The sequence below is a fragment of the Peromyscus eremicus genome, chromosome X, assembly GCF_949786415.1.
Source record: "Peromyscus eremicus chromosome X, PerEre_H2_v1, whole genome shotgun sequence".
In the NCBI taxonomy this organism is placed as follows: Eukaryota; Metazoa; Chordata; class Mammalia; order Rodentia; family Cricetidae; genus Peromyscus; species Peromyscus eremicus.
Genome location: NC_081439.1, coordinates 36146737 through 36169430, shown reverse-complemented (window position 1 = coordinate 36169430; position 22694 = coordinate 36146737). Strand labels below are relative to the sequence as shown.

Genomic DNA, 22694 nt, shown 5'->3' with positions numbered 1-22694 from the left:
TTAACCACTAAGCCATCTCTCCAGCCCCTCTTGATTATTTCTTGTATCAGTTCATATCTGCTATTGAGCTCTATTTAGTGAATCTTTAAAATGCTGTACTATCTAGATTATTTCTTTAATAACTTCAGTACTTGATATTATCCTTTTTATGAGGCATTGCTATCACACTTCCTTTTATTCTTCAGACATTTTTTCCAGTTCTTTCAGCATATTTATAATAGTTGACTTACCATAATTGTTTGGTAAGTCTAGCATTTGAATTTCTCCCTAAAAATTTTCTATTATGTACCTTTCTGGTGTGTTGGCCACATTTTACTGTTTCTTTTGTTGTAAAATAATTTTCTGGTGAAAACTTGGCATTGCAAAAAGCATACTTTGAAATGCTGAAAATCAAATCACTGCAAGGTTAACTGTGGCTTTGATTGTTGTTATAATATTTAGTGACTCTCTAGACAAATTCTGTATTGGTAGCTTTCTTTGTTGTATGTAGCCAATCAAGCCTCTCTCAGTTAATTTTGTGTTCAGCAAAAGGTTGGACAAAGGTTACCTTAAGTTTCGTGAATCAGTTATGTTAGAACATGGGCCTGCCCATTTCAGTGGTCATTTCTAAGAGGCTAGATCCCATAGTGTGAAGAGATCATGACATGCTTCCCTGAATTTCACCCTGGAACACAGTTAAGCTCCCTTTATCTATCTATCTATCTATCTATCTATCTATCTATCTATCTATCTATCTATCTACCTACCTACCTACCTACCTACCTACCTACCTATCTATCTATCTATCTATCTATCTATCTATCTATCTATCTATCTATCTATCTATCACTGTTGGTTTTATCTCACTCTGAAAGAGTTAAGCTTTATTTCTTTCTTTATTTATCTACCTATTTATTTGTTTAGTGCTATTGGTTTTACAGATCCTAATTTTTGATCCTAATCAGTACCTGATACTTCCATGCTTCTTGTCCTGCAAGCTATGTTGAACCAAATCATTTTCTGCTGCTCCCTAGAAGCTTATAAAAGGCTGATATCCTCTTTGTTCTGGGACTTTCTCTGGATATTTACCTGGTGATTTTCTCTAAAGGCATTTCTCTGCAGCCCAACCACTCTTTATTCTATGTGTACACATGTTTTTTTCTTGCACGTATGGCAGCACATCACTAGCATGTCTATCTGCAGAGTCTAGAAGAGAGTGTCAAATTCTTTGGAAGTGGAGTTAGAGAAGGTTGTGAGCTACTTTGTGGGTGCTGGGAATAGAATCCTCTTTTGGAAGAGCAGCCAGTGCTCTTAACTGTTGAGCCATCTTTCCAACCCAGTGTCCCACTCACTTATGTGGAGGCTCTCTTTCTCACCTTCTTATCTCTCTTGTCCTCATTTCTTAGGAAATTCCTCTCTAGGTTTTAAATGGGTTCTTTAGGAACGCAGCCATATTTGTCTCACCTATTTATTGTATAATTTTCTGTGTGATTCTTTCTCTCCCTTCTCAAGGTCTGATCATTATCTAGAGACCCTTTCACTTACATCATCCCTAGAGCTAAGGGTAATTAAGTATCAGTTTCCTTTCATTGACACTTCAGCTCTTATTATATTTATAATCATTGAGACTTGTCTTCAATGTTCTTGCAGGCAGTTTGCAACTTTTTTAATTTTACATTCCTCCTCACCAAGTACCTTAAATCAGGCAGAAGTGAGGGATTAGAGCTTACTAAAAAATTGCTTGAGTATATGTACCATAATGCAGGTATGTGTGGCAATCTATGTTACCAGGAACATGTTGTTATGGCAAAAACACAAAACAAAAATGTTACAGGGACACCACCCCTCTCATATCAAAGACTAAGTTGAGGGTCAGAATAATTTATTATATGCTGGTTTAGAGAGAAGTCTCAGTAGTTCTGAACAATCATACATAGGTATAGCATTTATGTTTCCAGCAATATTTCTAAATCATTATATCATCGTTGGGTTTAGTGAACTGTCTTCTGTGAGAAAAGCGATAGAGACTTGATGTGACTGTTTATAACAGGAAATTCCTGTCTGCAGTCAATCATGTTTACAGAAACAGATATTTAGAGCAGAGGTTAGAATGTTCTTTTATAGGTGAAGTATAAGCAGCTACTTCTCACCAGGTAACATCCAGTAACCGTTTCTCAAGAGTGTCTCTGGGTTTGTTTCTTTCTTTTCTCACCTGTTTAAATTTACTTCCTCTTTCAGTGTCAGAGCTTTGAAAACACTCTATGAATATAATTAGTAATTATTAATATAAATTAGTAATTTAGTTGTTTATTTTCTAATAGCTTCTTTAAACATTAAATGACAAGGGAATTCAAGTTCTTGTGATATTCATATCTCTCTGTCTCTCTGTCTCTGTCTCTCTGTCTCTCTGTCTCTCTGTCTCTGTCTCTCTCTCTCTTTCTCTCTCTTCCCTTCCCTCCTTAGCTCCTCTGTCTCTTTCTCTTAGAGGATTGTTACTACAGAGGGTACTCTGAATTACAGCGAATAAAAATATTTTTCAGCAATTGCTAGGCAGAACCAATAGCATAATCTCAGGAAATGTGTTTTCTGGAGTTCTTCAAACCCACACTTCTCTCTTTTTGGATGTTAGTACTAATTGTTACAGCTACCATAGTTGCTGACCACAAAACTGAGTTTAGGTGAATGAGACTATGGCAAGCAAATGCCATGACAGCTTTCAGACATTCAACAAGATTCCTGATATTGGATTACTGAATTCTTGTAAGCCTTAGATAATTTCTAAATAACTAGAAAAATTAATTTTAATGAATTTTGACATTTATTTTTGTGTGAAAGTGGATCTGGAGATTTTTGATCTATTGTTCTTGAAATACTGTTCTATTATGTTCTTAAATTGTCTTAAATTTCCAATAATGAGCATTGTATGGCTTGTTGTTGATCTTTCCTAAAAGTGCTTGTAAATCTCCACGGTGAAATCCTGTTGCTTGAAATTAAAATACCCTGTATTCTAAGATTTGTTTTTAGTTTTCCTAACAATAGAATATTGATAAAGTTTGCTTTTTCTTTAGAATGTGATATGTTCATTTGTTCCACATCAAATTGGAGTATTTAAAGTGAAGCAAGTGATTGAGATTATCGGCCCAGTGGCAGATGAAAATTTACGGTCTTTGTCAATGAAACCTTTTCATTATATACATTTAGAATTCAACAGCACTTGCAAAGCTTGCACTAAGAAAGTCGGGGTGAAAATTAATCCTGGTATGTTATTGTATTAGTTTTATACAGCTCTGATGTGATTGTTGTTTTTAATATAAGAATATATGTACCAAACAGGGTAAAAACCAGTACTTTCCCCCCTTTTTAAGCATCTATCAAAGTCACCTAGAAGGCCTGTTCAAATACAGGGCCTACATACTAGTATTGATTATTAAGTAGTTCTCTGTCTATACTAAAGATTTAGACTTCTGTCATATTTTCAGTAGATGTCATTTGCTATTTTGAGGTGTCTTGTACAGATGCTCAAATATTTTAATGGTTGCTATGTTATATTTTTTGTATATTTTTGTTGGAGTTTAATGTAAACTAGTTTTGACTATATCCAGATTTTCTTGGTCCTGCAGTTTCATCTAGTCATATATAATCTCTTATTAATTGTACCACATGAACTTGATGATTTACAGTTGTCTTTAGCTTAAAAATACCTTTCACTTTCACATGGATTAATTTAAATCTTCAAATTAGCATGCTAATTGTTATACATACATTTTATTAACATTTAAGTTATTTTGCTAAATTAGTTTATGTAGGCCTATATACTGTATTAAGTCATTTGTATTTTCTCAATATGTTTGAGAATTTAGCATGTTAAAATGAATTGTCTAGTGTTCTATTGCTGTAAAGAGACACCATAACCACAGCAACTTTAATACAAGAAAGCATTTAATTGGGGCTTTCTTACAGTTTCAGAGGTTTAGTCCATTATTATCATGGTAGGAAATATGATTACATGCAGGCAGATATGGTGATGGAGAAGAAGCTGAGAGTTCTACATGTGGATTGGCAGGCAGAAGGAAGAGAAAGATACTGGGCTTGGCTTGAGCATTTGAAACCCCAAAGCTCACCCCCAGTGACATACTTCCTCCAGCAAGATCATACCTACTCCAAGGCCACACCTCCTAATCTCTGTCAATAGTACCACTTCCTAATGGCCAAATATTTAAATCTATGAGACTATGAGGGCCATTCTTATTCAAAACATCACATTAGTTTGCTAGTATATTAAATAATCCTTGGCTAATTCTTGGAAATGTACAGTAAAAAGTACCAAATACCAACTTAATATTTAATTTTATTAAAGGTATATCCCCCTTAATCAGTAATCCCACAAGACAATTTGTGATCAAAGATTCAGAGAAAAAGGATGATTTACCACCTGTAGCTGCAATGCTCCGGTCAACCACGACAAAACTTCATAATCATCGCATAAATGATGTGTCAGAGAAAGATGCAATGATTGCCTTTCCTAATGATAGAGCTGCAAGTCTCAGGTGTGGAGACCACCACGAACATTTCAGGTACTGTGAAATATTAAGAAATTAAAATTCAAAAGACTTATTATCCAGGATAATATGCAGAGATCTGACAATATCCTGGTATTAAAAAAGGAAAGCAAGCTGCTGGTGGCAGTAATCGGAATGAAATTATGTTCTTCCTTTTGTATGTGGAGTACAATGACTGTTGAATGTTACAGCATTTGCCTTATCTAACTTTTTATACTCTCTACTGTGTCCTTGTGCGGCAATGAATGGCATACAAAGTAATTTTTAAAATATATTAGGAACACCAATAGATACATGATAGAATTAATCACTATTGGAATTGGAATTAGACTCCAGAGTTTATTTGAGTAAACCAGTTTAAATTGTAGGAAACCAGTTAGTGTTGTCATCATTGTTGTTTTATCACCTCATAGGCACATTTCTAGTAACTCCTCCCCACTTGACCTAAACTTCTCAGGTCTAAATTCATAAGGAATGTTTAAACTTCAATTTAAATTCATCATAACCTCAAAGAGATTAGTAATTTAACAGTGGTAAGTTAAAAGTGACAAATAAATGATTTTTTGGACCTTCATCCCAGAAAGATTTTAATATATTCAAGAGTAAATGAGGGTTATTTTATGCCAACTTGCATGCTAACAGTAGACTACTTAAACTTAATAGCTCTGCACTTTTTCTGCTTGTCTCTTTATCGTGGGGAGGGTGTCATTAAAATCATTTAATTTTGTATCAACTTTCCTACTTTACTATTTGATTCTTCAGCCCACATTTTTATTATCTACAATGGAAAAATTCTATGACACTTACTGACTTTCTTCATATTTTAATTTACAAATCCCACTCACATCCGTCTTTCTTTTCTTTGTTTCTATTTGACCAGTGCCATAAAAACAGAACTACAAAAACCATCCTGACATTTAAAATAGTTATACATTATGAAAATGCAATTGTATGTTTTCTTCTGGCTCATTACATCCCCTCCAATACCCTGAGTTGATGGCTTCTGGAAACATTTTTGACTGTTTTATAAAACTATATTTTTATGCAAGGCTACTTTTTGATTTAATTTTTAATAATTTGATTCTGTATTCTGTCTCTATTGATTAGATCATAAATATTAACAGAAAAATAAATTTAGCCATTATTATTTAATAGCAATTTTTTCACATTACTAAATCTAGTAATGTTACCAATTGCATGTTTAATTAAAGAAACTAAAGAAATTTTATTCTAGTGTATTTGTTGTTTTGTTAAAAATTACAATTACTAGCCGGGCAGTGGTGGCGCACGCCTTTAATCCCAGCACTCGGGAGGCAGAGCCAGGCGGATCTCTGTGAGTTCGAGGCCAGCCTGGGCTACCAAGTGAGTCCCAGGAAAGGCACAAAGCTACACAGAGAAACCCTGTCTCGAAAAACAAAACAAAACAAAACAAAAAAAAATTACAATTACTATTTTACTCTTGTGTATTTGACCCTTTCAATTTTTGGGAAGAAAATAAGAGAATTTTATTCATAGCAGTGTCCCCTCTACTCATACCATTGCCAAGAATACAGATGAATGTTGAGTTAACTTTTTCTGGGGAGACTTGAATAAATATCAGTGTATTCCAGATAGGGCACCAACAACAGAACAAAGTAATTCCTTCAAAGTTCAAATTTGTGACCAAATCAGTGAGTTTTTTTTTAGAGTACTGTGGAGTGGTTACTTAACAATAAATGTGCATGATCCCAAAATAGCTACATTCCTGCAAAGTGTGACTGCATCAAGGATAATGGCCATCATGGAAATTGTATCGGGGAGTCCCCCTTTCATTCAGTCTTCCAATAGCATTTCCCAAGATTATTTGCATCTGGAGGAGGACAGGAATATGTAATGGCTGTAGTCCCAGTTGAGGACCCTATGGCTCTTTTTTCCTTCTACTAATAGGATATATGAACAGATTCATTACCATAACTATAGATCTAGCTTTCACTATACTGTTCTGTTCAATTAGTTGTTGTGGCTACCAGGAATAGGTAATTTCTACTCTAAAATGGTGATTGGTTGATCATATTATACCTGGAAAGAAAATAGCCATACAACATACAACACTGACGACTCAGTAAGCTGTTTTTGAACAAATAAGAGAAATGAGTTAGTTACATAATAAATTTTGTTTGTATATTACATATTGGAAAAACAGTGCTTACTAAAAGCTACAGATATAATTCTATATAGTGAGTGAATTCTAGAATTTAAGGAAGTCGTTGTTAGAACAAAAATACAATTCCTCCTCCAGCAGGTTCCTAGAAAGGAGATGACAGGAATTACCCTTCAGAATGATCTTTATTAGAAGAGAGAGCCTCCTGATCACTGGCATCAAGGATCTGGACTTGAAATGGAAAACCATAAGAAGAGATAGCTTCTATGTTTCTTAATAGAAGAGACAGACCCTTCAGTTCCAGGAAACAAAGAGGGTTTCTGCCTTTTAGAGGTTTTCATCAGGTGGACAAGTTTCACATCATGTGATTTATCTTAGCCTAGCCTCAGCTTTGGCATTAGGGCAAGCACTTCGGTATCATCATAAGCCTATTTTGCAACTAAATGTGGGAGATTCTGTTAGGCAATAGCACAGAATGATTTCTTAGCAGTTCTCTTTCTCATAGTGCCACCTGGCTTTTTCCGTGATCTTGATTTCTGGGAGAGAGCAAAGGGTACCTAGAAGATATGTAATCTAATAGTAGTATGCTTAGTGAGAGGATTCAGTATTCTCTATTTTTTTCTAATTCTGGTTGTAATTTTTAAAAGATATATACATACATATATTTATATAACACACACACACACACACACACACACACCACTCACAGACACATACATATCTCACCCTCATACATGCAATGATGTCTTTGTATATCAGAGGATATGCAGTTTATCCTACTCAATAGTTAATGGCCCCCCATTTGACATTTAAATTGACCAGTAGGTACTCTGTATGTACTGATTAAACAAACAGGTGTGTGTGTGTGTGTGTGTGTGTGTGTGTGTGTGTGTGTGTGTATTTTAACATGACATCTTGTTTATCTTGTAGAACAATTTTCACTAAGATGCCAAGGCATGACTATATGGATCCTGATTTTGAATACACTGATTTGGAAAAACTGGAAAAAAAAATACATCGAGATTACTACACAGACTATATTAAAAATTTAAGAAATGCACGCCTTCAGAAAGAAGCACAGAGGTAAAGATAGTTCTTCAAACTATGTGCCTAAAGACTAGATTTGGTTTTCTTCTTAAACTGATTATTTGAACATAAATTTCAGGAGTACAGTATAATGATTAGATACAGTGATCAAATCAGGGTATTTGGCACTGACATCATAAACAGTTTTATAGCTTTTGATCAATGTAATAATTGAAGATACTTGTGAAGAACAATGTGAAATTTCAGGACAATGTAGTTGGGTCAAATCAGGGTAACCAGTGCTTCCTTAATTTCTTTGTCATTACTTTGTTTTTGGAGTTTGAGTTCCTCCATCCTCGTCTCCATAGTGTCTATATATTACCCCAAAAATGTTTTTGGATTTGCATTTCACCACATCCTTTTAGCATTTGTTATAGTTTGTCTTTTTAATAATAGCCATTTCAATGACATGAGGTGATAATCTGTGTCATTTTGATTCTTGTTTTTCTGGTGACTGGAGACACTGAGCTTTATAAGTTAAATTTTGTTGGCCATTGCTTTTCCTTCTTTAAGAAGTATGTATTCATCTCATCTCATTTGTACACAATGCAATTTGACCATTGAGGGGGCTTTAGTTATGTGTGTATTCTGGATACATCTCTTTCCAAATGATAATTTGCATATTTTCCCCATTGCAGCAGTGGTTTCTACTTTTTATCATTTCCTTTGCTTTGCAGAACCTACTTAGCTGGATACAGTCCCATTCGTCTGTGCTTTGAGTGTTTTATCAAAAAACAAATACAAAAAAAATCAAATCTGAAGTCCATTTTATGATGTTTATGTAGATTATTCAAATTTTAATCTCCATGTTAATATCAAATTTGTTTCTTTATGCCTTAAATTTGATTTTATTTTGAGTTGTTTTAGTAGCATTTCAATATATGTTAAAGGCAAAATAATTAACTACTTTAGCTCCAGTGACTTTTGCTGACTTTTTATTTGTAGTTTTCTTAGGTAGTTTTTGCTAGAAGCAGATCCTGAGGTAGGGATTCTATTATATGTGATTCATTAAAAGCATATTTCCCAAGAGAAAGCTTTGTAGGATGCAGGAATCAGAGTACAGCAAGGGAAGAATTGATGTACTTCAAATTAAGTTTGTAAGCAGCCTGATGCCAATTTTTTTTAACATAAATGATATCATTGTTTCTATCTTTTTTATTTTAAATTTTCTTCATTTTACATACTAACCACAGTTCCCCCTCCCTCCCCTCTTCTCGCTATCTCCCACCTCCCACAATCCCCACTACCCACCCCCCATCCACTCCTCAGAGAGGGTAAGAGAGCATGGGGAGTCAACAAAGTCTGGCACATCAAATTGAGGCAGGCCCAAGCCACTCCCCCCTGTATCCAGGCTGAGCAAGGTATCCCCCTCCATAGGTAATGGGCTCCAAAAAGTTAGTTTATGTACCAGGGATAAATCCTGGTCCCACTGCCCGGGGCCCCACAAACAGACCAAGCTATACAACTCTCACACACATGCAGAGACCCTAGGTCAGTCCCATGCCAGCTCCCTAACTGTTGGTCCAGAGTCCATGAGTTCCCACTAGCTGGGGTCAGCTGTCTCTGTGGGTTTCCCCATCATGATCTTGACCCCCGCCTGCTCATAAAATCCCTCCTCCCTTCCTTCAACTAGACTCCAGATGCTTGGCCCAGTGCCTAGCTGTGGATCTCTGCATCTGCTTCCATCAGTCAATGGACGAAGGCCCTATGATTACAGAGTTCAGGCACCCTCCCCACCATTTTTAGGAGTCTTAGCTGGGATCATCCTTGTGGATTTCTGGGAATTTCCCTAGCACCAGGTTTCTCCCTAACTCCATAATGGCTCACTCTATCAAGATATCTCTTTCATTGCTCTCCCTCTTTGTCCCTCCCCCTGCTTGACCATCTTATTCCCTCACGTTCTCATTCCTCATCCCCTCCCCTCTTACCCCATCCCAGTTGATGGGTTCCCTGTGTTTGGGGGGTGGGGTGGGACTTGTAGGTTACAGGATCCAGTGGGTGGCAGGGGTGGTGGAGAGGCCTGGCCACAGGATTCTCTCCTGTTGACTGGCTGCTGGGGCTGCATCATTGTTTCTGTCTTGAAACAAAGAGGCTTTTCTCCTTGGTCCAAACCACTCAGTGACTGTGATCTGCCTTTTGAGTGTGAAAAAGAAATAGGGGTAGTTATAACTTCTTCTATGAGGTGTTAAGGAAGAGTGGAGGCCACTTAGTGGAGGCAAGCATCCTTCAGATTAGTATACCAGTTCAGTTAAATGGATATGGATAAGCCTATAACAGTGGAGGATATTTGCACTTATTACTGTATTTTGTGAACAACTTTTCCTCAATTAGTCATTATTATTATTATTGTTTTATCATCATCATTATTTTTGTAGGGAACGCAAGTTTCCATTTAATGAAGTAGATATAGGCATGGAGCCATCATCCGGTCTAAAGTCACCATCACTATCTCAATCAGAAATAGAAGAGGAGATACCTTCATCTTTAAGGGTTTCTTCTCTCAGAGCTAAAAGATTGCTAAGCACCAAGAAAATAGCATCCAGGGAGACAGAATCTCTGCAGAGAAAGGCATGTGCCATGTTTTCAAATTTGTTTTGTCATGAGAATTCTAAAAATGGCTGTTACTAATACTGAATGAATTACTTTGGAAAAACAGATCTCCAAAGGACTTAAATCGAAGCCAACCACTTACCATGAAAAACGTGACTGCAGCAAAGTTTTGACACCAAAGCAAATCCATCAAGTAATTGTTGGTAAGATTATATAGAAATCTACTACACGTGTGTGTGTGTGTGTGTGTGTGTGTGTGTGTGTGTGTGTGTGTGTGTTTATGCATGTGTGTGTGCTGATTTCATTTTTATTTTTATAAAATATTTGATCACATTCCCCCAAGCTCCTTCCTACTCACATTCCTACTCACCCAATTTTATATTATATTCTCATATTTTCTCTCTCTTTCACCCCCCCATCTCTTTTTCCCTCTCCTTGTCTCCCTTCCCTCTTAAAAAGGGATTTCATCAAGATGGTAGAATAGAAAGTTCATGGCTCATTTTACCACACACCAGTAATTATGCAGCTGTTCTTAGACAAATGTGTCGCTGTGAGAGCTTTGGCCTTCAGTTCCTATGAAACCCTACTAGAGCTGAAGACGCATGAGGATCAATTTTAGGTGATAGTTCTGGCAGGCTAACTGATTATAGTCCTAGATTTAAACCACAAAAGAGCTCCAGCAGCCTCAGCAGCAATCTCCAATCCCAAATTAGACTTATTCTTGTCATCACGGTCTATTGTACAACATGCTAACTATAATTAAAAAGATCTGTGAACATTGCTGAGAGTGCATTTTTGAATTGTTTTACACCACAATTCAAAAGTGCGTGAGGTAATGCATATGTTCATTACCATTATTTAACTATTCCATAATTTAGACATAGCTAAAACATGTCACTTAGGATAAAATATGCAGTGAAAAATAAGAAATATGATATATTGGTACAAAGCAATATCATTAATTAAAAAGGAAAGAAATTCTGATATTTGCTGGTCAAGGAATCCATATGGAAGGCACTATGAAATCAGGCCAACTAAGACAAATGCTGCATTATCTTGTTTTTATGTGGAATTAAAAGTAGCACTGGGACTTATAAAAGCAAAGAATAAACTGGTTGTTACCAGGGTTTGTGTGAAGGGGAGGACGAGGTAAAGGTGTTGGTCAAAGGATACAAAGCTTTATTTAGTATAAGCTCTGGAGAGCTATATGACTACAGTTAATAACAAAATTTTATGTTATTAAAAATTGTTGGTGATATATTATAAATGTTTGTGCCACAAATTTGACTGTGGGAGGTGATAGATATTTTAATTAGATTTATTTAATCCAATCACAATGAAGATATATATGAAACATTATGCATATTGCAAACGTACAAACTTTGTCAGTTTTATCTTTAAAAAGCTGAGGAAAATGGATTATAAACAATATATTTTGTTGAGAGATATATAGAAAAATATCCTTAACTTTGGGAAAGTAAAAGGTTTTAGTTACAAAACATACAGTAGGAATTCAGAGATTAATCAAAGCTAAGTAGTTTTGCTTTTTTTTTTTTTTGTAAAAATGCCGGTAGGAGAATTAAAAAAATCCACTAACTGAAATATACTGGTTTTTATTGTATATCTGATAAACTACTTTTAACTAGAATGTATAAATAAAACTTAAAAAAGCAGCAACTAAATTTTAATAAATAGGCTGAAAATTTGAACAGTCAGTTCAGTAAAGAACATGCAAAATTTGTGTACTCATATATTAAAATAGGCATTGTTAATTCTCAAGGGCAAGCTTGGTCCTGCTTCAGTGCGATATGCCACGCTTTGTTGACTCCCATGGGAGGCCTTACCCTTTCTGAGAAGTGAATGGGGGGGGGAAGGCTAGAAAGGAGGTGTGGGAGGGGACTGGACGAGGGGAGGGAGGGGAAACTAGTTGGTATGTAAAATTAATCAAAATTTTAGTTAAAAAAATTAAACCAAAATGAGACAGTACCATAAATTTAGTATATGGCTAGAGGAAACCCATGAAACAAAAACATCTCACTATTTAATTTTTTTCCCAAAATACAAAGAACCCAAGACTAGTGAATATACAACATAAAATTATTTAAAATAGCTTGCTGGCTGCTTATATAGTCACGCACAAATGAACCATAATTCATCCATTCTACTCCTAGATATTTATCTTAAAAAAAAAATGAAGTTGTATTCATCAATACTTGCTATCAAAAATGTATAGCAGCTTTTTAAAAATAGCTAATAACTAGAAACTAAATATCAATGAACAGGTAAATAAGCCAATACATAAATAAAGGGAATATGTCCTAGCTTTATTTTGGTTATGACTGAAATATCCTGGCAAAAAGCAACCTAGGGGAGAAATCTATTTTTTTTTTTTTGTTTTTTTTTGTTTTTAAAGATTTATTTATTTATTATGTATACAGTATTCTGCCTGCACATATGTCTGCAGGCCAGAAGAGGGCACCAGATCTCATTACAGATGGTTGTGAGCCACCATGTGGTTGCTGGGAATTGAACTCAGGACCTCTGGAAGAGCAGGCGGTGATCTTAACCTCTGAGCCATCTCTCCAGCCCCGAGAAATCTATTTTTAACTCAGAATTCCAGGCTACATTACGTTACTGTGGAGAAGTCAGCGACAGGTGCTGTAGACAGCTGGTCCCATCATATCTACAGTGAAGAGCAGAGAGAAATGAATGCACGCATGCCTTAGTGCGTAGTTTACTTTGTCTAGTCTTGTGCATTCCACAACTTCAAACCCATGTATGGGGCGGCCCAGAGGGGGCTGGGACTTCCCATACCATTGAAGGTGATCAAGATAATTCTCTAATTCTCTACAGACATGTTTTTCTTTCTTTTTTTTTTAAAAAAAAAAAAAACAAAAAACAAAAAACTCTTTGGGGCCCACCACCCAGCTCTTAAATAAATACACTGAGAATTATCTTACTTCTGAATACTTGGTCTTAGCTTGACTTGTTTCTAACCGGCTTTTCTAACTTAAATTAACCCGTTTCTCTTTAACAATGCTTTGCCTCTGGGCTTTTTACTTTTCTTATTCTATATATCCTTCTTTCCTTCTTACTCTGTGGCTGCCTGTGTTGCTGGCCCCTGGAGTCCTCCTCTTCTTTCCTCGCTCCTCCCTTCTTTCTCTTTTGAGACGAGATGTCTCCTCCTTTTTGTTCGCTCTGCCCTACCTTGCTGTGGATATCGCTATATGTAAATAAACTCTGATTGGCCAATAGCCAGACAGGAAGTATAGGCGGGACTAACAGAGAAGAGAATTGAGGGAACAGGAAGGGAAGAGAGAGACTGCCTGGAGCCGCCGCCAGGAGAAGGAAGATGTAAGGTACCAGTAAGCCATGAGCCATGTGGCAAAGTAAAGATTAATAGAAATGGGCTAAATATAAGAGTAAGAGCTAGACAGTGACAGGCCTGAGCTAATGGCCAAGCAGTTTAAATAATGTAAGAGTCTGTGTGTTTATTTTATAAGTGGGCTCTGGGACTGGCGGGACTTGGTGGCGGGAGCTGGAGAGAAATTCTCCAGCTACACTACCTATTTCTTTCCTGCCTAGCTACTCATTGTTCAGCTCTGTAGTAGACTAATCAGGTGTTTAGAGAGGCAAAGTAATGCAGCTTTACAGAGTTGAACAAATACAACATAAAAGAATACAACATGTCTTTGCATCATTAAACAAATATTCCTCAGTGTATACGACTGTAACACATTCTAAACTAATATTTCACAGCACATGCTCACAGACAAACCTAGTCTAGACAAACCATCATTCACTAAGAACCCCTTTTTTAGGTGCTTATAGATTGTGTCAAGTTGACATTTGAAACTGACCATCACATAACACTACTTAATAATATAAAAGGATAAAATATTTATTTATTTAAAAATTGGATGAATGTCTAGAAAATTCACTATGAGAAAGAATCCATACAAATTTGTTATGTACCAGATGATTCTATTCATGTAAAACTCTGGAAAGTGGAGATCAGTGAGATGGCTTAGTGGGTAAAGGTGCTTGCTCTTAAACTTGGAAACCTGAATTTGATTCTCAGAATTCTTACGGTTGAGAGAACTAACTTTCGGTTTCCCTCTGACTTCTACACACATGCTGCGGCACACCCATACCTCTTTATACACACAGACACACACTAAAAGAAGCAAATAAATAAATAAATGTAAATCAAACAGAACTCCAGAAAGAAAACTGATCTATAGTATAGTAGTATGTGTGGATTTTCTGAGAAATATTTTGGGACTAGTGAGAGGGAATAAATGTAATGAGGTACAAGAAAATGTTATAGAATGGTCAGTAGTCAACCTTTATATATGTATGCCAGTACTAAAGAAATTGTATATTTAAGTGTAGTTAACATATCCTGTATCAGTTATAGCTTAAATAAATTATTAAAATTGGCAGATTGGTAATAATGTGGGGTGATGAATACCTAGAATATATCCTCAAACAGGAGGATCATGAGTTGAAAGCTAGCTTTGGCTATAAAGTTAAAGTTTGTCTCAAAATAAAAAGATTATATATAATTATTAAGATTATTATAATTAAAGCTTTTGGCATTATAGGGAGAACCCTTAGGAAATAAATCACGGAATTGAAAATTGCTATTTTTATGAATTATATATTAGTGAATAAAGTAAGTGTATTTATACAAGTAGATACATTGGTGAAATGTTGTAGATCAAAATGATGATAGGAGTTTTACTGTGATTATTATTTTCTATGCAATTTTCCGTACTAGAATATATTCATATTGAACCTGAAATGATAATCTCTAAACATGACACTTTGGTCTGCTAGATAAAAGTACAGCTGTTGATGTCTGATATTGTACCAAATAGTTTTGTGATATTATACTAAATAGTTTTGTGTTAATTTTAGACAATTTAACTTACTAAAATACAATCTGAAGACGTAGAAAATGAAGGAACACCTTTGAATAAATTTACTTAATAACTTACTTTGATTATTTCAGGACCATCTGTCCTTAACTTTGGTAATGTTTGTGTGAAATCTACAAATACTCAGCTACTTCACATTGTTAATATGCTGCCCATGTATATATTGATACAGTTAGATATTGATTTGGAAGAACTTCAGAAAACCAACCAATTTTCATATGTGATCCCACCTACATCTAGTACATATATTTCGATGGTATTTGAGTCTTCTACCAATGGAAAATTTTGGAAGTAAGGTTTATTTCTCATTTTCTTCTTACTAGAGTCATTTATGATATTAATTTACTTCAATAACTGTAGCATAGATTATATTTTATCCCAAAGTATAGAAAGTATATAATATATATCAGCTTGTATACTTATATGTTCATGTATTTCACTGAGAATCTAATTTTCCCCACCATTTATTTTCTGAATTAATTATGTATGATAATCTATAGCATATATATTTCATATGTGTCTGAAATCTGTAATCATAAATAGGTACTGTGCTATCAGTTAAGTTTGGGCGGTTCTACTCTGTTACAGATCATTCACCTTTAGAATTAACAACATACCTGGTGGACACATCCTAGTGATGGCTGTCATCCTGCCTGTAAAACTTGAACTGTCTTGTAATGAGATTGTATTGAGACCACAAACCTTCTTGTTGAAAACATGTTTTCGGGGAACTGTTAGGCTATATAATCATCTGAATCGTCCTGCCCAATTTGAATGGAAACCAGTAAGTGCTCCGAGAGGAATTGCATTTACGATTCGTCCAGCCAAAGGTAAATAGTACATTTTGTTTGTTTTATTTAGAGATTCATTCATTCACTCGTGTATTCAGGCATTAATTATTTATTGAGCATGTACTATGTACTTATGGCAATAGCATAGGAGTAAACTGGATACTATCATCAGGAGCATTTATTTTTTTTATTTTTTCTTTTTTTTGATTTTTCGAGACAGAGTTTCTCTGTGTAGCTTTGCGCCTTTCCTGGGACTCACTTGGTAGCCCAGGCTGGCCTCGAACTCACAGAGATCCGCCTGGCTCTGCCTCCCGAGTGCTGGGATTAAAGGCGTGCGCCACCACCGCCCAGCAGCATTTATTTTTATATGTGTAAATGTGACTTGAAAATAAGGATTCTGTGTTGAAGCTGTAACAGAAACACACAATAAGAGATAGAGATGGAGATCTAAGTTCTTGGTTAACTATGTGGCTCAATAAGTCAGAAGTTTACAAAAAGAGAGGCTAAATTCACAGAGAAAAATGATGGTGTAGTGTTTACATCAAAGGCTAAATTAATTTTTAGGGGCTCTAAGTCCTCTAAGGCTGTCAAATTATTGGGTAAGAACCACTGACATTATTAAATGTAATCTAATATACCTTTTCTTATGAAAACTGCCATGCAATATGAACATATATCAAATTAGTACATTATATGACCTAAACATATGCAGTATTTTTTAGTTAACTATTTTAAATCTACTAACTTATTCACATCTGAATCCTGTCAATGCTAATATCTTGCTTGGTGTTTAACCACACAACTGAGTTCCTCAATCTAAACAATGTATAATATTAACCATTGGAGATACTCCTGAAAAACGTCACTACTTTTATAGTTTGAGTATAATTATAAGATAATTTACAGTGACTTACATTTCCTTAGATTTTAAACTATTTTAAATGATTTATGGCTAGGGATAAATATAACTACTAAAATAAATTTAATGCAATTACCAATTTAAGACTATCATTTAATAAGAATACTAGTATAAGCCAATCTGAATTACTGCTCATGATGGGCCCCTGAAATATTTACCCATCCATTTAAATTTGCGGGTGTAATTCCCTTCAATCTCATCATTTCATGTAATATATTTTTTTATTATACAAACTTGGTAACTTCTAAACTGCAGTTTGTCTAGTAACCTATTATATTTGGCAAAAATCATTGTGTTGTGCTGTGAGGACCTTATAAGAATAGAAGATATAATTTAATGAGGGAAATTGTAAGTTACCAGTTGATCAGTACTGTCTTTTCATTTTATATGCATATACTTCTACAGTATGGTGGAAAGATCTGAATCTTTGCATCTGCACCAACTGACTGTGGTGTTTTATAACCAGCTAAAGTCTAGTTCTCCATGACTGCCAAGTACAATCAAGATTAAAGCTAATCTTAGCTTCTCACTCATTAGTTATTTTTGTCATGAGCAAATTTCTCTATACATGCCACTTTCCTCACCTATATGGGTACCAGAGGCTGATGAGGTGGCTCAGCAGGTAAGAGTGCTTACTGCTCTTACAGAGTCCCTAGGTTTGGTTCCCAGAACCCACATGGTCCATCAACTGTCCATAACTCTGGTTCAAGAGGATTTGAGGGGCAGGAGGAGGGAAGAGGGGGATCTGTGATTGGTATGTAAAATGAATAAAACATTTCTTAATAAAAAAAGAGGATCTGACACCCTCTTCCAACCTCTGCAGGCTCTTGCATGCATGTGGTACAGAGCATATCAGGCACACACACATACACATAAAATAAATATTCAATATTAAATGTATGGAAAACTATAATGTCTCACAAAGGATGGTTAAAAATATAAATAGATAGGTATATGATTGTAAAAAATTCTTATTCTTGAAATATTTTTTATTTGAAAGTATTCTGAAAATATTAACAGCTTATCATATATCTTGATATTTATTTCTATTTTCTACTCCTTTTTGCCTTCTTTCTCTTTTTTCTTCCTCTATAGTTTCTCCTCAATCTCTTTAGTTGTAATTTAGGAACAATTGTTTAGAATGTAAATTGTTGTGTTTCAAACTATATAATAGAAATATACTATTACCAGTCATTTCCAAATTATTACTTTAATATAGTTTACAACTGTTCATAGTAGAGTGTTTTAAATTAATCTTAACATTAAACTTAATTCATTGGTATTAATAAATTTTAAAAGTAGAAAGAAGTTTTCTCTTTAATAAAGGTCTAAGCCAAGGATAAAGCTGTTGAAGTTTCTTAATAGCCTAGAGTTATTTAGCACAATCACACTATAATTTTATTTTATTGATACTTGTCAAATTCATTTGCAAAAACTGTATTTTAAACTAATGTTGGTAACACTGACTCCTATTGGGAAAATAGAGAAGAAAGAGAACATATTTCTATGTATTTCAGAGATGCTCCGTAAGCCCTTTCAATTTATTTGAACAAGGATATGACAGTTTTAGATTATCAGTAGACTAGCTGTCGGTTCTGACCAACTCTCCGTTTTCATTAATGGTGTTTATGAAGCACAGTGTATTATGCTTTCCAACTTCTGTTATTTCTCTCTGTTAACATGACTTATCTGGCTGACCTTCATCTTGTGGTTGTAGTGGAAATGCAGTGATGATGCATAGTTTGGATAAAATAGAAGTAGAATTGCAAAGTTATAAATATCATGCTAGTTAAGTTTTGCATTGTCTTAAGAATTCTTGGTAAAGGAGATGTGGGTGTTTACTTCTTTTGGTTGTTTATGACTTCTTTCATATGTTTTTAGATAAAATCATTATTATGGCATACAGATACTAAAATATTTAAATTCCATATGAAAATTTATGTAAATAATATCATTAAGATACTTAAAAATATGACAGTTTTTCAAATTGCTTTGTCTAGAATTTAAGATAGCATGTAATATTTGTAATTATATACATGGATTTTTAATGTTATTTTTCTCAGAATATGCATACAGTGATTACTCAGTTTTACATAGTTGCTACTTTTGATTTTTCAGTGTTTATATTTTTATGCTATTTTGATTTGGCATCTTACGTATCAAATTTAGTCAATACCTCTCTGCCTTTTTTTGGTAAAGTGATGTGAATAATGCTATATTAAAATGTTCAGCATTTCTTCCCAAGACATTGATACTGTTTGAGTTGGTATTTGGATAGTGAATCTTGTAACAAGGAGAAAGTCAGAGTGGAATGATGTTTTCTGAGCTAGAATTCACTTCTAGTTTAAATTTTTTTATAGTTTGTTGGCTTTTTCTTCATTAGTACCATGAATCAATACTTGAACTTGTCTTCAGTTAATTCACTTGAATCTTTCTCAGGTCTCTTCACTGAGCAACATCCCCCAGCAAATCTCAGCTCTCTTAATACTTGATTATATGCAGTACCTGTTATCAAATTCACCCTCATTCAAGCCATCTATATTACTTCTTTCTCTATTACCTGTTATGCACACTATTCTTAGAAACTTCATTGTGTTGATTGGAGGGACAAATTATTCTCTTCACATAAATTCATCAACATGAATTAGTAATTTTTTTATTACTCTTTGTCGTGCCTGCCCCCCCCACAAAACTGAGGACCAAACCCAGATCCTTGTGCTTGCTAGGCAAGTGCTCTACCACTGAGCTAAATCGCCAACCCTGGTAATCTTTTTTCAAAAATCTCATTCCTCTTTTATTTTTTTTGTATCATTGAATCTTCTTTTTATTTTCCATCACTGCCCTTCCCATCCACTACTTTCTTAATTATATTGGGATGACTTCTTCCCGAACAAACCTCTGTCTCTTTAATCATCACAATAGGGACTTTTTTTTGTTGCTTAGCCAGTTTGATCTTGACAGACCTTTGGACAATAAACACTTCTGTAACCAACTCTCTCTCCTTCATGAATTATGGTTCATAATTACAACATTGGCATCCAAAAATATTGAAAGTGTGTTACTTGCTGATCATCTCATATAATGTCCATCACTTTATTGAATTTTCATCTCCCAGTATGGCCATTGCAAAATCAGAGGTTAGCATTCTTTTCTTTCTTTTTTTATTTAACATTTTTGTCATTTATTTTATATATTGAGCTCAGTTTCCTCTCTCCCTTCTCTTTACTTCCCTCCCCCGCATCCCCATCTATCCCCCCTCATCCACTCCTCCTCTGTCAGAGGTCAGAGGTCAGCATTCTATCTCTTCATCTAATTAAGACTAAAAAAGCAAAAGAAAGTCGGGTGGTGGTACTGCACACCTTTAATCCCACCACTCGGGAGGCAGAGGCAGACAGATCTCTGTGAGTTTGAGGCCAACCTGGGCTACAGAGTGAGTTCCAGGAAAGGCACAAAGCTACATAGAGAAACCCTGTCCTCCCCCCCCCCCCCCGCCAAAAAAAAAAAAGCAAAGCAAAACAAAACCTTGCACTGTATGCAAGTCAAACTAACCCCAAACAAAATTTGTTTGTAATGGTCACTCATATCTTCCATTAGTATCCTGTGTCCCCAAATTTCAGAGGCTTCTTTCAAAGTCATTTTTCCGTCAGGTATTGTTTGCTGTTTTTCTTGATGAAATTAATTGTTTTCGTTGGTCATTTTTATGTTCCTTCCCAATTTTGCTGTCTTACAGAGTTTCAGCTCATCCATCCCTCATGTCAAAACTCATGTACAATACAATGAAGTTTCCTCTATTTTGCTGGGGTGCTTCAGGTTTCCCCCATCTCTTCTCCCATTATGCACTTTTATGCACCATTTCATTTTGAAATGATGAATTTAAAGAAGGCCAGCATTTTACACCTCATGTTTCTGATATCACGTGGTCTCTCGTATGTCATTACTTTTAGCTCCACCAGAAGTTACTCTCTAAAAGCCATAATAGGAATTCTTCCTCCTGAAAGCTTAGTAATTGTTCATGTTGATAATTACTTCAGAATACTGAGAATTTAGAGGAGGTAATTTTGTCAGGGGTCACAAAAGATTTCCTTTCATCTATGTATCTCTAATCCTAATGTTTATTGCTATGATGAGTTTTCTGTTGTATTTCAAGTATTAGCATGTTTTGGTATACATTTCTTTTTTACCTGTGAGCAAAATAGATTTATATTTTAGCTTTTTAATGAAATCCTCTAGGACTGTGTTCATTTAATAATGCCTCACTTACAATTTCTTTGTTATTTAAATTTAGTTTTAGTTGTTATATAATTTCATTACATTTTTACACTAGCTCTTATCCTGAATGTTTACAAAAAAATCAGTAATGAAAATATGGTATCTTCAGGGACAAATAGCCAAACTAGTGGAAACACATGAACTATGAACAGATAGCTGAGGAGCCCCCAACTGGATCAGGCCCTCTGGATAAGCGAGACAGTCAGTCGATTAGCTTGAACTGTTTGGGAGGCCCCCAGGCAGTGGGACTGGGTCCTATCCTTAGTACATGAGCTGGCTGTTTGGAGCCTGGGGCCTATGTTGGGACACTTTGCTCAGCCTGGGTGAAGGGAGGAGGGGACTGGACCTGCTTGGACTGAATCTACCAGGCTGAGCTGAATCCCCAGGGGAGTCCTTGCCCTGGAGGAGATGGGAATGGGGGGTGGGTTGGGGGAGGGCGGGGGGGGGCGGCAGGAGGAGGGAGGACAGTGGAATCCGTGGCTGATATGTAAAATTAAATTAAATTTAAAATAAAAAAGAGAAAATATGGTGTCTTATTTTATCCTTTTCCCTATAGGCATTGTTGATCCTTACTGTTCATTGGAATGTGAAGTCACCTGGCAGCCAGGTTTTAGTTCTCCGGAGAAGGGAGAATTTATGCTTCAAGTCTCTGGAGGAAATACTTTGACACTGAAGTGTACTGCACATGTAATTATTTCTCTTGAATGTGATTTTTATCTTGAGCATTATAAACTATATGGCTATACTGTTGTCTTGGCGTATATGTTCATGTAAAAATTGAATTCATATAATAATTCTTTTAGCTAGTTCATAGAGCTACTTGCTAACTATGAATGAAGAACTAACTCAGGTATCTAAGAACTTTGTGGAAACAATACTATATTGCCAGAGGCTTTATAAATATGTAGTAACATCATGGGAGCCACTTGAGAATAACTTTATTTCATCAACACACAACATACAGTATGGTAGAGAAAATTATATTGTATTTATATTATGTTTTCTACAATCAGTTAATCTTCTAGTACTAGTAGTAATTTGTATGGAAAAGATTATGTAATTTATGTAAAAAGAAACTAGCATTTTTATTACTATGAAATACATTTCTTACAATAAAAATGAAAGATGTGATCTATAACCTTCCATGGTATAACTCAAGATACCCTAACAATATGACTTTTGGTCACCAAGAATGCATTTTGTTTGTGATCCCAGCCACTGCTATTAGAAATTATAAACAACCCAAATTCTTTCACTGAATTCTATCTTTATTTTGTGGACAATGTGTTTCATTTATGAAATGCTTGTACCTTATACATAAGAGACTCACCAATTTTAGGGATTGCAAGTGACTATCAGAACACAGTAGGTCTTTCCTCAGGTCCAAGCTTGAAACAAGCTCACTCCTACCAGTTTTGTATATAAATCACATATTATTATTTCTCAGAAATTTTCTTG

The 22694-nt window shown here is 35.2% G+C and overlaps 1 protein-coding gene across 1 annotated transcript in view; it reads left to right on the top strand.

Moving 5' to 3' along the window:
- The window catches only part of Cfap47 (cilia and flagella associated protein 47), a 264376-nt gene that overhangs the window by 27571 nt on the left and 214111 nt on the right, over nucleotides 1-22694 (top strand). Inside the window, exons 9-16 of the mRNA XM_059250611.1 lie at nucleotides 3048-3237; nucleotides 4337-4553; nucleotides 7609-7761; nucleotides 10140-10332; nucleotides 10421-10517; nucleotides 15332-15548; nucleotides 15846-16087; nucleotides 21793-21923. Of these exons, the coding sequence (XP_059106594.1) occupies nucleotides 3048-3237; nucleotides 4337-4553; nucleotides 7609-7761; nucleotides 10140-10332; nucleotides 10421-10517; nucleotides 15332-15548; nucleotides 15846-16087; nucleotides 21793-21923 (1440 nt within the window). The remainder of the gene's footprint in view (nucleotides 1-3047; nucleotides 3238-4336; nucleotides 4554-7608; nucleotides 7762-10139; nucleotides 10333-10420; nucleotides 10518-15331; nucleotides 15549-15845; nucleotides 16088-21792; nucleotides 21924-22694) is intronic.